This window comes from Chelonoidis abingdonii, chromosome 20 (genome assembly GCF_003597395.2).
Source record: "Chelonoidis abingdonii isolate Lonesome George chromosome 20, CheloAbing_2.0, whole genome shotgun sequence".
In the NCBI taxonomy this organism is placed as follows: domain Eukaryota; kingdom Metazoa; phylum Chordata; order Testudines; family Testudinidae; genus Chelonoidis; species Chelonoidis abingdonii.
Genome location: NC_133788.1, coordinates 13,615,238 through 13,630,366, shown reverse-complemented (window position 1 = coordinate 13,630,366; position 15,129 = coordinate 13,615,238). Strand labels below are relative to the sequence as shown.

General features: G+C 39.3%; 1 protein-coding gene across 2 annotated transcripts in view; it reads left to right on the top strand.

The window, feature by feature from the left end:
* The first annotated feature begins 803 nt into the window (after positions 1-803).
* Positions 804-15,129, top strand: part of WSCD1 (WSC domain containing 1) — a 56,318-nt gene continuing 41,992 nt past the window's right edge. Inside the window, exons 1-2 of one of the 2 annotated variants that reach the window (XM_075073969.1) lie at positions 804-1,058; positions 14,400-15,100. In XM_075073969.1, coding sequence (XP_074930070.1) covers positions 14,674-15,100 — 427 coding nt within the window. In that variant the 5' untranslated portion in view covers positions 804-1,058; positions 14,400-14,673. The remainder of the gene's footprint in view (positions 1,059-14,399; positions 15,101-15,129) is intronic. The other variant, XM_032779459.2, reaches the window with a different exon arrangement.

Sequence of the window (15,129 nt, the reverse complement as noted above, 5' to 3'; positions counted from 1 at the left end):
GAGCTCACTCTCACTCTCTCAGTGAACACAGGTGTTGTTTTAATATCATTTGAACCCACAGGACAACGGACACCAAATACACAGTGAAGATGATATTGTCGATCAGTCAGTCTTCTGGACAGCCAGGGAACTGTCTTTCAGCTCTCACATTTATAAATAATTTACTTCCATCCACCTGTGCCTTGAATAACAAGATGCTGTCTGAAATCTCTAAGCCTGTGTTGGAACAATTTCTGCAGAACCATTTACCTGTATTTCTCTCTCACCTGTTGGGAATGTATCTAGGAAAAAGTGGCTCCAAAACAGCTCTGATTCTAGTGGAAAGAGGCATAAGAAAGCCTCCCTTCAGATGATAGTCTTAGATCTTCCGTGTTGCGGATGATTAGATTTATTTGCCTTCCTGGACAGGTCTATAGATAGAAGTCTACAGCTGTGAACAAAGTCTGCAGATTTCTATAAAACAAGTGTGAAGGAGGGGAACTTTTACAGCTCACTTGAAAATGAAAAGCAAAGCCTACGGATCACGGCTGCTGATTTTCACACAGTACGACATACTGTGCGTGTCATTACTTCCCGTCAGTTTTACGTGCACAATAGCACGGGTTATTTCTCCCTGTTCTGCCCTCCCCAACCCCCACACCAAATACAACACTCTAAAAACAAACATCCCCAGTATTTTCAATTCTTAACTGCTGAACACTGGTCTGAGTCACTAGGACCCTGGAGATCTCCCAGCTTGGCAGCAGCAAAGACTGGTGAGCAATGAGCATGTGCAGACAGGATATGATCTCTTGCTGCTTGGTTAGTTACTGATATAAACAGCTGGAGGTATTGAAGTGCAGAGCTTAGATACAGGCAGAGCACTGAGGGGGTACTCAGGAGGATTACAGCTCTGTGTACTGAAATCTGGGAGACAGAAGAAGGATTAGTGGGGAAAGGGCAAAGAGAGCAGGATTTATCAGCTTTTCAAATATGCATTACAGCTTTTTCTAATATTTCACTGGATTGTCTAAGACTCTGCCTCATAATAATAGGAGTTCCTTGACCATAAAAGAAAGGTGAGTTTTTCTTCTTCTATTTCTTATATAGTTGAATTATCTTCTTCGGGAAGCTATTCATCTGCTGGCCATCACATAAATCATAACCAGACAACTTTTTGCAGACACTGGGGCATTAACATACCTTACAGACCCAAATGGCTGTTTGATTTATTAAATTTATCCATGTCATCTCAAGCATGCAGGGCTTAGCTGCATTGTTTGTGAAGATTGCAGTTTGCGGCAGAGCAAACCCTTCCCAGAATGGCTAGGAAATATTATATTTAAAAAGTAGGAATTGATTGTGTGCATTTGTTTTATAGCATGGCAAGGCAAATTAGGTGGCACTGTTTCTTTAAGCCCTGTTATTCTGTATAAATAGAATCTAATAATTTTTGGTATGCGACTCATGACACTTTGGTTGTTTAGGGTATTGTCAGTTCAATGTATTTTATTGCACACAAAAACTGCTCTCATGTTTAGCTTCTGTGGGATGTGCAAATCCATTCATCGTGCATTTTCTACAACGGTCTCTTGGAAAACTTCAGCCTGTAGCAACAGAACCATATTGTTTTTCAGAAATTGCACATCATTTGCTGTGTCTTCATTTGAGTTTCTAACATCAAAGAGATGTACCTTACACTAATGTGATTTACCATGTACTAAAAGACTTTCCAGCCTCCAGATGACTTTTTGCAGATGTCTCTTTCTGCTGTTGTTTTTGAAGGTATGTGACAGGTTACATGCACTCTGTATGTCTTTATGGTACACAATACTCTGTATACACAGCACATATGTATATGCATGTCTGCCTTTATTCCACAGTGCTGTGGGTTCATTTTACTTGATAATCAAGTTATTTGATCACTGACCTATAAAAGGAGTTGAGTGTTGTTTTTCATGAACCCAGCATATCATTCCAGCACATTTAATATTACAAACCTGTCATGTTAACACTTGCCAAGTCACTATTCTAGCTCAAGCTGAATGTTCTTTAACTTGTTGTTACCTTTTGTGATCTCTCGCCATGCCTTCCCACAGGGCAGGGCGATGGTCTGGAAATGATCGTCTTGATGGACATTTACTTATGATGATAAATTAGCCTTGTATAAATGCAATATCCAGTTAGAGAGATGTTATGATCAGATTTGCACAAGTTAAATGCTGACTTCACAACCCAGTTGGGTCGTAGCTCCGTGCTAATTGATAACATCACCATTTACTTTTAAGTAAATGAATTTGGTACCAATTGTAACACTGCTTGTGTTGTATACTATATACCAACACCTCCATTCAGTGTGTAGGGTGTAAACACAAGTATTTTAACATTGGCATGACATTTTGGGGGTTTTCTACATTTTTGCTGCCTGACATCTCTGCATATTTTTTTTCTGCTTTACTTAGATTAGCATGCAGAATTATTTAAAAACTTTAACATGATACCTGTGTTAAGATAAACTTGGTGGGCAGATAAAATTATATAGCATGTTCACTTCAAAAATAATAGGGGGGAAAAGTAAACTCATTTAGGCATTCTTCGCCAGCTGCAGCCTTTGCGCTTGGGTGTGTGGAGAAATTGTCTTGCTCCCATCTCACTTCCAGTTTGCTGACTGACTTTATATTATATTTAAAGTATAATAATTCATCTGAGATCCATTACTCATAAGACTCGTGCGTACAGCTGTCACCCTTTAAAGTATCAACATGGCAGTGCTACTCAGGGATTAAACTTCACTAATGAGTTGGGTAGGAGGACCCTTTTACAAAAGAGGAAAGAAATAATTACAGTTAAGACAAAGAAGATGAGGTTAACCCCCACACTGATGTGTTGCACCTCCATCTTCCATTGATTTCAACTGGAGTTTGGGTGCTTAGCACCTCAATGTCAAGGCATGAGGGCCAGATCCTTATCTGAGATAAACTGGCATAGATCAGTGGAGCTATTCCATCTTACATGAGCTGAGGATCTGGCTCTCTACATTTACATCAATGCATCTCTGAAAAAAAATCAACTTTTTAAAAGAAAAAAATTATTTCCTGCCCAAAAGCTTGCAATGTGAATTCACTGAGAGTTTCTTATTAGCATTAGTTTCTTACTGCCAATACTCCTAGGATACTAATTTCTACGGAAAGGAGATGGCAGAGTTAAAAATATCATATTTTAAAAAATATTTAAAGCAACATTTTGTTTTTATCTAACTCATGCAACCAGGGGTGGGTTTGGAAAAAAAATGCAACCTTAATTTTATTTTAAATATATTTTTTAAAATACATAATTACTAAAGCAAAAATAAATGAAAATATTTAGTAACTGTCAACTGTACCCAGTGTTTGACAGTGTGGTCCTAGGAGGCTGTATGAATAGTGGATTCCTACCAGTTCACAGTTAGCCAAATATTTTTAAATTGAGATCATTGCTTGAGCCACAAGTAAAAATGATTTTGGTTTTCTGCTATGCAAAAGGGAGGACATGGCTGAGACAGCCAATGAACAGTGCAACCGAACTAACGTAGAATGGGCTGAGGTGCATTGGTAGAGCTGTGTGTGATAGCTTTCATGGCACTTGTTTGCAATAAACCAGGCTCAAACCAAGGCTATTATTCTGTCTCAGGAGCACTATATTCACTGTGATGAATTAAAGTGCATTCCTGGGAAGGTTAATGAGTTCAAGACCTACAGTCTTAATACAGGCAAAAATCCCTTTGACTTTAGTTGTGAGCAGGAACTGTAGAATTTAGCTTTATGTAGCTACACTGTTTTTTACCAGCTAAGGATCTTGCCCTATGTTAGCTGATAAAGAGAAGTCCATTAGTCCCTGTATCACATTCCTTCATTTTTGTTTATTAAGGTTTATAGGATATCCAGCTTTCTGAGCTCCTAACGCATGATTGCCCCATGAATTGTAAACCTATAGCTCCCATTAATTTCAGAGGGAGTTGTACCCAAAATTGACTGAATAGTTAAAGCCTTGAACTTTAATTCTGAAGTTGAGGCATTTTATATTCCTCCCTATATCTCTCCTTCCTCCCTCGATCTGAACAAGTAAAAGCCTCTCTGAGACTTGACTTCGTTATTTTCTCAGTGCATAAACTTAGACTGGTGCCTAGAACTGAGCCAACCACACAACTTATCATTAATGATCTAAACCACAATCTTGCCCCATTGAAATGAATTGCAAATTTTTCATTATTTTCAGTGGTGTAGCGCCAGATCCTTACTGGGCATCCTCATGTTGCCTGAGGCCATAGCTCCAGGGTCCTTAACCTTTATCATAAGTGTGCTCTGCCACCAGGTATACTGGATGCTTGGCCAAAATGCTTCAGCAAGAATACTAATTCTGCTTTAAGAATAACCCTCACTCCTAGAGTGCCTCCTCCCATCGATCTAAACCAAAATACACCCTGAAAGCCAATCTACTGGATTCTAGATGAGTCATATCTGAACATAATATTGTAACTGCCAGAAAAGTCAATTATCAGCTTATCTCCCACAGACCTGTCTTTTAGGTTGTTTCAAGTAAATGAGCTATTTCGATAACTCTTCTTAGAAAATCTATGTTGTTAAATTAAAAAAAAGAAGAGAGGAAAGCATGCTGGAGAAGCCACCTGTTTTTCTTGCATTTGCATCAACCCCCAGAGAACACTGTGCAACAGCTGGAATACCAATACTAGTGCCTTCTTAAGAGGCCTGATCCAAAGTCCACCAAAGTCAATGGGAGCCAGTAGACTTTGCTTCAGGCTCTGTAGCAGCAGGATTTTTCTTATAAGCTCTCTTTAGAGTGTGGTTTTTCTACTTTAACATGAAATTCTTCACCAACAGTATATTTCTGATGCTAGGCAATGATGACAAGATTTGTCCAGTGGGAGAATATGGAATATTCCCATTGCCCCAAGGTGGGAGGGTGGAGTGGTTGGAATCGTCCCCTTTGTGCTCTCCTTCATTTGTTTTCTGACAACTCAAACAAAACCCCCCACCCATATTGGAAACTATGGGGCAAGCTTGCTATTCATTTTTGCAGTAGTGGTGATGACAGATGTTCTGCAGAGTAGTTCAGTCATCTGGAGCTTTGCACCTGACGGGAGCCACAAATTAAAGCTTAACTTTAGGCCTGAGGCTGAACCAACTTTGTGACTTTTCCCTTTCTCACTACTTTGTTTTCAGCCTTCTGTGCTCTGATTGAGCCACGTTATTATATTAATCCTGACCCCGCCTCCCATAAAGCCTCAAGAAAATGACCGTCTATATCCAAAAGACAGGCTGCAAGCCAAAATCTATTTTTGTTAGGTCTTGAAATCATTTCCAAGCTGACGACATTTGTCTTCAAAGAGAGCTGACAAAGTAGAGGAGAAATGTGGAAGACAGACAGACCTTTTTTCTAAAAATAATGTTGTTCAGGCATCCCATTTCATTTAGTTTAGGATACAAAATAGAACCTTCATGCCAAGAACTCTGCATTTGTAAAATCCTGCTGTTCTTTAACTACATTGTGGTATTGACCTAAGTCTGAGTTGTGCAACCCTGACAGCCCTGAAAAGGGCACAAAATTCACCTGTCAGTCAATGACTCCTCTTCTTCAGGTATCTTTTCTGAAGCCTGAAAAAAGTGAATGGTATTCTCCAAAGGTTTCTGTGGTTACTACTTGACTGGGAGGATAGAATCTCCAGTGTCTTTTTATTTTTAATGGTACTAATGCATGCCTAATGTGATTTTTGTTTTGTTCTGTGGTCAATAGGAAAAGTGACTCGTGCCTGTCAACTGACGTCATTTTAGAAGCCTATCATCAACCTGCTTTTCTTTGTATCAAATTCTTTATGGCACAGCTATAAATCTGGTATTGTATATGTGCTGAAAGAAAATCAGAACTGTAAATGCCTCAGGTCTGATTTTTCTCACTGTCAATGCACAATGGGATGCTAAGTGCTGAATGTTTTAGAGACGGTGGGGATTAAATGTGCTCTCACATTTCTTGACACTATGTGTAACTTATCAGTGTTGCGGAGACACTAACTACAAGGCAAATTTTCAAAGCTATTCAGGAGAAGCCATACATACAAATCCTTCTAAAAAAAACCACACCTCACTGTGCACATGTTAATGATGTGTGGGTGTTAAAAATATCTGTTACTCATGTCATTGCTATTAAACATTTGTAGAGCACTACAGGGCACTTTACAAGACAGAGGCCCACCTCCACCATCAGGAAGGAATTTGATTAATAGGGCCAGATCCTTATTACAGTGAATGGATCTACATTGATTTACACCCATTAAAATTCTGACCTATAGGTTGTAAATGCTCCAAGGTAGAGACTGTCTCACTCACTCATCTCTGCAAGTAGAACCAACTCTAATATATCATACTTTTTGGCATTACAGCCTCAGAGGCAAATCTTGCCCCCTTGTGCCATGGCTTTGGAGGACTTAGAATTACATGGAGGAGAACTAAATGGAAGGGTACAGAATTTCTGGTGACTGGGTCGGGGACCATGCCTCTAGACTGCTACAGAGCCGAGTAGAATGGGATTTAGGGGTGGGATGAGGTGGTCTGCAGGAGCCGGAGGCTGGGGTGATCTACTTTTCGCAAAGTAAAGGTGTAACACCAGCTGCAAGGGTTAATTTGACCTTTGGGTTGCAACAACCATCCTTGTACTGCTGATGACAGTGCTTTGTGGATTGTAAGGTCTTTGGGGCAGGGTCTTTTTATTACATGCATGCACAGGACCTAGTACTATGGGGCATTTACCATTACTGTAAAATAACGAATGAACGTGTTCAGGGGTGGATCCCTTCCCAGTCATCCCCATAAGCCCTGTTGTGCCACCCCAGGCTGGGGTGGAGTGGGAGGATTTGACCGCTAACAAATTAACATATCTGGTATGATTTTGAGCCATCTTCTTCTTGAGTGGCTATTTTCAGGCCGGGTGGAAAGAAACATGACTTTAGCTAGTTTAGGAACCAAATTTGAACCACGTCTATTTTGAGGTTCTGAATGTTCAGATATTTTCTCACTTCTGTTATCTTGCTAGGAATTGTAGTGTTGTGTAAGGTTCCCGTGGTATTTCCACTGTGGCCAGAAGCAAGAAGAAAAACTAATTGTTCTTGTGAAAATTCTTCACAAAATTCTGCAGATGCAAGCAGTTAGAATAGGCTACAGATCCCATGAGGGTTCAGACATTTCAGCACTTTTCTGATCTGAATCTGGTCTATGAATATTTGGAGGTTCACCCACTGCTAATACAGTAAGTAAGGCTGTGGGTTTTTATATATTAGCAACAGAGGAATTTTCATACTTAATCAGACCCAAGATTCCTTTGTCCAAAATCCTACGTCTGACAATGGCCAAAATAAGACACTTCAGAGAAATACAAGGTACCCTATACTGGAAGATCATGGAATTATGGAAGACTATCCATAGAGGGAATTTCTTCCTAAATCAGGTCCTAAACCAAGGATTAACTAACAGGAGTTATGGGAGTTTATGGGAACATCCATCACGGTGGATGTTCTCATAACCACATAAATGTTTATTGCTTTTTTCAATCCTACTAAGATCCTGCCTTCAATGATATCTTGTGGCAATGAGTTTCACAGGTTAGTTATGGTTTGTGCACACTGGCATTTACTCTTTTAGATTGCATTGTCTTTCATTGTCACGGAATGTTCCTTTGTTTTTGTATTATGAAAAATAAGAGCATCCAATTTACCTTCTTTCTATCATTCATTGTTTTATGCCTCTGTTATGTTTTCTCTCTATCCTTAACCATCCCAGTCCTGTTATTTCTATCTTCATTAGGAAGCATCTCCATCTCTTTAATCATTTTCATTGCCCATCTCAACCTCTCTTCTGTTTCTACTGCAAGTTTTTTGAGATGGTGTGATTAGAACAGATCCTGATATTGTAGGTGTGGGTGTATTCCAAGTACATAATCACATATTTTCAACATTAGCCTCTATCCCATTAATTATACACCCTTACAGTCTGTTCTCCTTTTCTGACTGCCATGGGAATTGTAGCATTCCTAAACAGGAATCCCAAATCTATTCAACCAATCCGTGTTGTCAATTAATCTGGGGCTAATAGGCATCTAAAAGGATAAGTCCCCTGTCATGAGAGAACAGATATATAGAGGTAAAAGGCTCTTCTCCTACTAAGGAATGCCTTTTTCATATTGATTTCAGTAATTTAAAGTGAACATTTATATATACAAGACAAATTTCCGATTATCATATCTCACCATGTCTCTCTTATTTCTTAACGTAATTGTCAAAAGTGATGTTTTTCTAGACTTACTCTGGCAATACTGAAATACACAGTTCATGGAAAAATTAAATGGCATTTTTATATGTCAGTGGCAATCCTTGCTAGTGGCACTCCTCTGTCTTCCCGCTAACAGAAACACTTATTTTTTGTGAGTTGTACATTTGCAGTATTGCTCCAGTGGAGTATTTTTGCAATTTGCCTACAATGTACTTGTCTGACAACTGAATTAAGGGACACTGGATTTGAGGATAATTTACACACATCACACTGCCTGTGCTAAAATTCACTTCTGACATTTGAAACCTTTTAAGCAAATGGAAAGGATTCATTCTTTATTCGGACCTATTAATAGTGGAAAGGAAGCTAAAACAGAAAGTATTCGAGTCTCCCATTTTTCAAAAGATAGGATTTGCTGTTAAATTAATTTGCAGGGAATAATGACTTACTATGGTACCTCTTTTCACCCCTCTGCTCCTCTTCTGTGGAAAAGAGGGGAGCATAGCATTCATACTGTTGTGCATGTCAACTAATGGCTGGACACAGCAGTGAGGTCAACCCCAAACTTTCAAAAATTGTGTCATTGCTCCAAAACATATCACAAGATTAGCTTAAAAATCATGAGACTAATGCATTTGGGGTCCATTTTATTTATCTTCTGTTTTCTAAGCCTTTAGATCATTCTTGCTTCACGTTTCCAAGATTTCTCTACAGCTGTGAGGGCTAGAAATTGGCTTTTTTTTGTTTAAGGAAAGCTGAGATTCTCCTGTAATCACCAGACTTGAGCTGAGGCTTTTTGGAAAATATAATACATTGAGAGGCTCACAATGAAATCGAGAGAGTTGGCAACAGTGCATGAGAGTGGATGTAATCAATATAGTTGAGCTCCCCCTCACTACTCACCCCTCCCATGTATCCCCAGGCCACCCACCAAATCTGGTCTGTAGGTTAAATGTTTGTGAAACTCTTGGGAAGTCCATCTGCAGTAAATAAATAATAACAATAATAAAAAGCTTCCCTCTTAGCCAACTCAGTGGGAGCTCTGCTAAGCGTCTTTTAGACTGAAGTTGTTCTTCTGCATATGTTAGATGTCTTGTGTGTTCTTTGTATGCTCAATAAACAGGTGGCAAACATAAGGCTAACTTGTGGCTTTCCATGCTGGTGGGTGGAAAGAGAGGGTACTGGTAGTCCCTTTCCAACAGTGCCCTGACACAAGAGGCAACCGTAACGGGGCTCTTTGTGCTCCGAGTGGAAGAGCAAGGCCTGCTAGTACTACCGGCGGCACTGCATAGCCCAAAGGGGTTGAGTCTAGGTGGGCGGGAGGTGGGGGTCTGGCCAGACCCTTCTCCCCAGACACCGACAGGCATCACCAAGGAGCAAACATGACGCGTTTTGGAGGCAGGTGTAGCAGGTATCACTGTTGAATGAACCACCCTCAGTGCTCCTAGACACATTGGACTTAGATCCACTCTCACTGGTTTACATGGTTTACCTAAATATGGAGTGATTCCACTGAAGTAAGTGGAAACAGAGCAGTGTAAAATGGTTTTAAGCGAGAGCGGAACAAGGCACATTATACAGTGTTTGGGCACAATGCATCCATCCATCTGCATTCAGCTTCTACAGCTGCTTCTAGCCACTACCGTTTTCCACTGGATCTCAGAGCTGTCATTTAGCTCTGTGTATTGCATTATTGCGATGCCACTGTTACAAACCTGCAGGGAGGGGAAGGCTGGGGGAAAAAAAAAGAGATGTACTCTGCCAGAAGGAGACTTTTCTGTGATCAGTTGACACAAAGAAATCCAGGTGTTTACAGTTCCTCTGCTAAGGACAGAGGTAAGACACTGTCAGAACAATCCCATTAAATATGATTTTCCCTCAACCTATTACTGGTAATACCCTAACCTTTCAGAATCACTGGTATTTAGCGCTAATCTCTGCAAGTTCTGTCCCCCGTGACATCCATATAATGGATGAAGCTTCTGAGGTTGGGAATAGTTGTTTTTTTTCCCTCTGCCCCATAAACAGAAGTGTGAATACCCATGTGTAGATAGATAGGGCATCGAATGGGGAATTGGGAGACCTGGATTCTGTGCCTGGCTTGCCACTGCCCTGTGGCCCTAGCAAATCATGTCAGCCCAGATCCACAAAAGGTACGTAAGCACCTAATTACCACTTGGGATCTGGACCTACCCACTTTGTGCCTCAGTTTTCCCATCTGTAAAATTGGTCCTTTGTAAAGCACTTTGAAATCTTTGAATGAAAAGTGGTAGAGAAGAACTCTCTCTTGTAAACTAAGTATTGTGCTTGTCAGAGATGTGTATTTTACTTCTTTTCCACCTGGCAATGTATTTTATTCAGATTCCTTGTTTTTAACCATTTTTCTAATGATTACTGGATCTCTGAGTATCAAACAAAACCTGAAATAAAAAAATAGGCAAAAGTATTGTGAATATAAAAAAAAAAATCTATAAAGTCATGTCTCAGTGCTAAGAAAAAATATAAAAATATTTGACTGTATATGATTGCAATAATCATTGCCTATATTATAGCATATTAATAACTGCAGCTCTGAGAAGCTACATTATGAACAGGCTTTGAAGGATTAAATTTATCAGTAAATGTTAGTAAACATCAATTTTGATGTACCCCCAAAAAAGATGAAAAATATTTCCATCAATAATAATAAAAATTTACAGATGAATAAAAAAAATGTGGGTTGAGATCTTAGAGTTTAAGGATATTTAAGGTATAATTTGACATATGATGTTGACAATTTGTATTTTAACAGTTATAAAGCTTTAACTTTTTGAATCTCAACATCTGTTGTCATTAAAAAATTATCTGACCATCCCTTGTCTTGCCCCTCACAATTTCCTGCAACTGTGAACATTTAAATCAATAAAAATAGAAAAAATGCTTAATATTAATTCTGCCAAGCCTTATTATGAATAGACTTAGACTTTAACGCCAGAAGGCACCATCATGATTATCTAATCTGACCTCCTACACATCACAGGCCATCACCTACTCCTGTAATGGGCCATGACCTCTGGCTGAGTTACTGAAGTCCTCAAATCTTGATTTAAAGACTTCAGGTTTTCAGAGAATTCATCGTTTACTCTAGTTCAAACAAGCCAATGATCCAGACCCCAGGCTGCAGAGAAAGGTGAAAAAAAACCCAAGTCTCTGCCAATCTGACCTGAAGGAAAATTCCATCCCAGCCCCAAATACTGTGTGTGGGGACAAATCCCACCAGCCAGACACTAGAGAAAGAATTCTCTGTAATAACTGAACGTTCTCTCCATCTAGTGTCCCATTTCCAGCTGTTGGCAATACTTACTAATAGCTGTTGCAGGTGGGCCCCCCACTCCCTTGGGAAAGCTGGTCCAGAATATCACTCCTCTCCTGGTCAGAAACCTTTGTCTAATTTCAAACCTAAAACTTGTTGATGGCCAGTTTATATCTATTTGTTGTTGTGCCAACATTGGTCCTTAACTTAAATAACTCCTCTACTTGCCTGGTCTTTATCCCTTTGATGTATTTAGGATTTCATTAGCTCTATTCACAGCTGCATCACATTGGCAGCTTGTAGTCATCCTGTGATTGACCAGTACACCCAAGTCTCTCTCCTTCTCTGTCACTTCCAACCAATAACTCCCCAGCTTATAGCAAAAACTGTTAGTCCCTAACTGCACTTTGCACTATTAAATTTCATACCATTTCTATTAATTCAGTTTTCTAGGACATCTAAATCTTCCTGCATGATATTCCAGTCCACCTCTATATTGGCAATACCTCCCAACTTTGTGTCAGTCGCTGATTGTTTTGAAAATACACTCCCACTTTTTGTGCCCCCTTCACTACTGAAAATGTTAAATAAGATTGATCCCAAGACTGATCCCTGAGGATCTCCACCAGTAAACTCCCTCCAGCCTGACAGTTCACCTTTCAGCCTGACTTCTTGTAGTCTCCTTTTTAACAAATGGAAGGGTGAGGTGTGCGATCTGTTCAGAAACTGGCCACAAGGGTGTGCCTTGGCTGATTCTTCTATCTGCAAAGCCTTTGTCTTGAATGCAATACACCTCAAAGAGTCGTAATTTCCCCTCGGAATCTTGAATAGTTAACGTGTACCCAACTTCCTTTTAAAGTATAATCTATTTAGAGAACAACAGAGATGTTGGTAATAGCTGAATATTATGCACAAATAGTGAATCAAATGGTTCTTATGTGCCTTTACAGTGTTACTTCAGCATAATGAGAAGAGTAGTAATCTGCAATATGTAATTATTATAAACCTTCTATTAATCTAGCTCTGTATTTATATAACTCCATTATTGTCATTTCTAAGCATCAATGTTGTTGATCAAAGATGTTAATTTAAAAATTAAGGGTGAAATCTTCAGCTGGTCGCAGTCAGCATTACTGAATGGAGCCATGCTGATTTGCACCACTTGAGGATCTGGCCTTCAATAGTTCATAAAATATGATGTGTCTTTTGGAACACACTGAATCTCTCAAAAGTTTGTCAGCTGAATTATGGATGTGAGCTGCAAAGTTCCACAGTTGTTATTGGTGAGAAGATGAGAATTGCTTGTGAAGTTTGAAGAAAATGGAGTCGCAGATATGAACACAGCAAAATCTTACTTCTTACCCCATGTTTCAGATGCTAGTCAGCCCTGTGGGATTAAGAATTGGATACTTTGGTTTTAAATTAGGAGTTCTCTAAATCAGGTCATCAAAAACCTAGTCAGCTGATCTGCAAAGTTAGAATGTATTGACCTTTTCTCCTAAGCTCAGTCTGTTATTGAGGAAAAATAGACAAAAGGAGATTGGACAAAAAGAATGGATGGTCAAATGAACTGTAATACATTTTTGAATGAGAAAGGTTTACCTTTCATTGATTGGTGATTAAGAAGCAAAGAGATTACACAACTAAGCAAAAACAAAATGTTAAAGAGAATTAAGGAGAAATTTTACATGATCATATATATTTTAGCAAGAGGCATATAGAAGTATCCTCAGACATTTAATCAGGAACTGCAAAGAGTGGAGAAATGCTATGAAAAGAATGGCAGATGAGTAGACAGCAAGTTTCCTTGTTCTGATGCTGGTTTCGAGAGTGCTCTGAATGCAAGTTAAATTAGAGTTATAATATTTTCTTTTCTGGAACAAACTGCATCTTTTCTCAGTGCTTTCATGGTTCCACAGAGGAGCAATTAACTGGGAACTCAGAGAACATATGGCAAGATGCCCATTTTTATTTGTTCCAGAAGGTTAAAGGTTACCTAGAGCATAAAAGAGCTTTTTCTTGCTTGGACAATCCTGTCACTGTGTAGATCAGCACAACTAAATGCATGGCAAAGCCCCAAAATAGTCTAGAAATATTTGGAAAACTTTAAAAGAAAATATAAGATTCCATTAATTTAAATCTATACATATATACATACTCCCCATCCACACCCACTCACACAAAATGTACATAGAAACATACACTAGATTCAAATTAGTGGAAACTTTAGCTTCCTTTTAAGTTTGGCAAGGTGCGGGCACGCACACACACACACAAAATATATTTCTATATTGGAACTATCCTTCCAGCATAAAGCCTCATTTTATTGTGATTCATGGAGATTAAGAATTATTCTCTTATCCTTTGAGAGCTGATGCCATTTCGTTTTTCTTCACCATAGACCCACACTGCTGTTTTTTTCTGATCTAGATTTGTAGCTTAGCTACTGTAACACTGAAAAGAAAGTATCCAATAATATCTTCCTCTAAAGATGTCTATATTGTGACCGCCTGGTTCCAGTCAGTAACAAAGACCGGAGATGTCAGCTATTTACAAAAGGAAATAAAAGGATTTACTGTTCCAAACTTCCTGAGAATATTCTAATCATACAGGTGTTTCTTGTACATTTCAAGTTAAAATAAAGAAAAATGTAAAATTAGAAATCTGCAGCTGGATCCTTTTTAAATCAATAATTCTACCAGGATTATTGTCTTTATATGTTTAGCTAAAATAAAAGAAGGGGGAAAAGACCTCAACATGGTAAGTGTTTGCTAATGGGATCAGAGCCAACTTTATTTTTCTTAATATTTCAGGTTTCCTCTCCTTCTGGAATTTGATGTTATGAAGTGGAACTGGCCACAGTCATGGAACTGTTCATAAGTTCAGATCAGCTGCCCAGAAACCCCACAGTTCTATGGATATAAAGCATGATGCCATTGTAGTTGCTGTTGCTACTGAAAAAGACAATTTTTATGGGGGAGGACACATTAAAGTGATGGGATGAACTTATGGGAGGAACTAATACAATTTCAAACGGTGATTCAGGGGCCGTTCTAAAGGCGTAAAGGGCCCAGTTTCAGTAAGGGTATGGCCAAACCTTTTTTCAGACTACAGAAATTTCTTCGGCGGACCCAGTTTCTGCTCTTCTTTCTCACAGCAGCTTACCTAATGGCTGGCAGTCTTCTCCTATTACAGCGATCCCGCTTGGTTATCCAGCAAGGCACACATGGGACCTCGAATATTCAGGTCTCACCGGTTTCAGATATGGTGATAGGAGTTGGAATCCTAGATACCAGAGCAATGCAAAACCCTCGTTTGAATTCTAAGCTTCTGGTGGACATGGATGTGCTCCATGATCCAACATCAGATCAGAGGTATGGGCCACGGTGGCTAAGGTCCCGGAACTCAGAACTGAGACAGTTAAGAAGAAGATGGTTTCACAGGTTCATTAATGAACAAGAACCCATGCAAGCAATGGGATCTAAGGTGATGCAACATACAGGTGAAAACAAAGGTAAGGGCTTTTCCCAACTTCCATTTTCT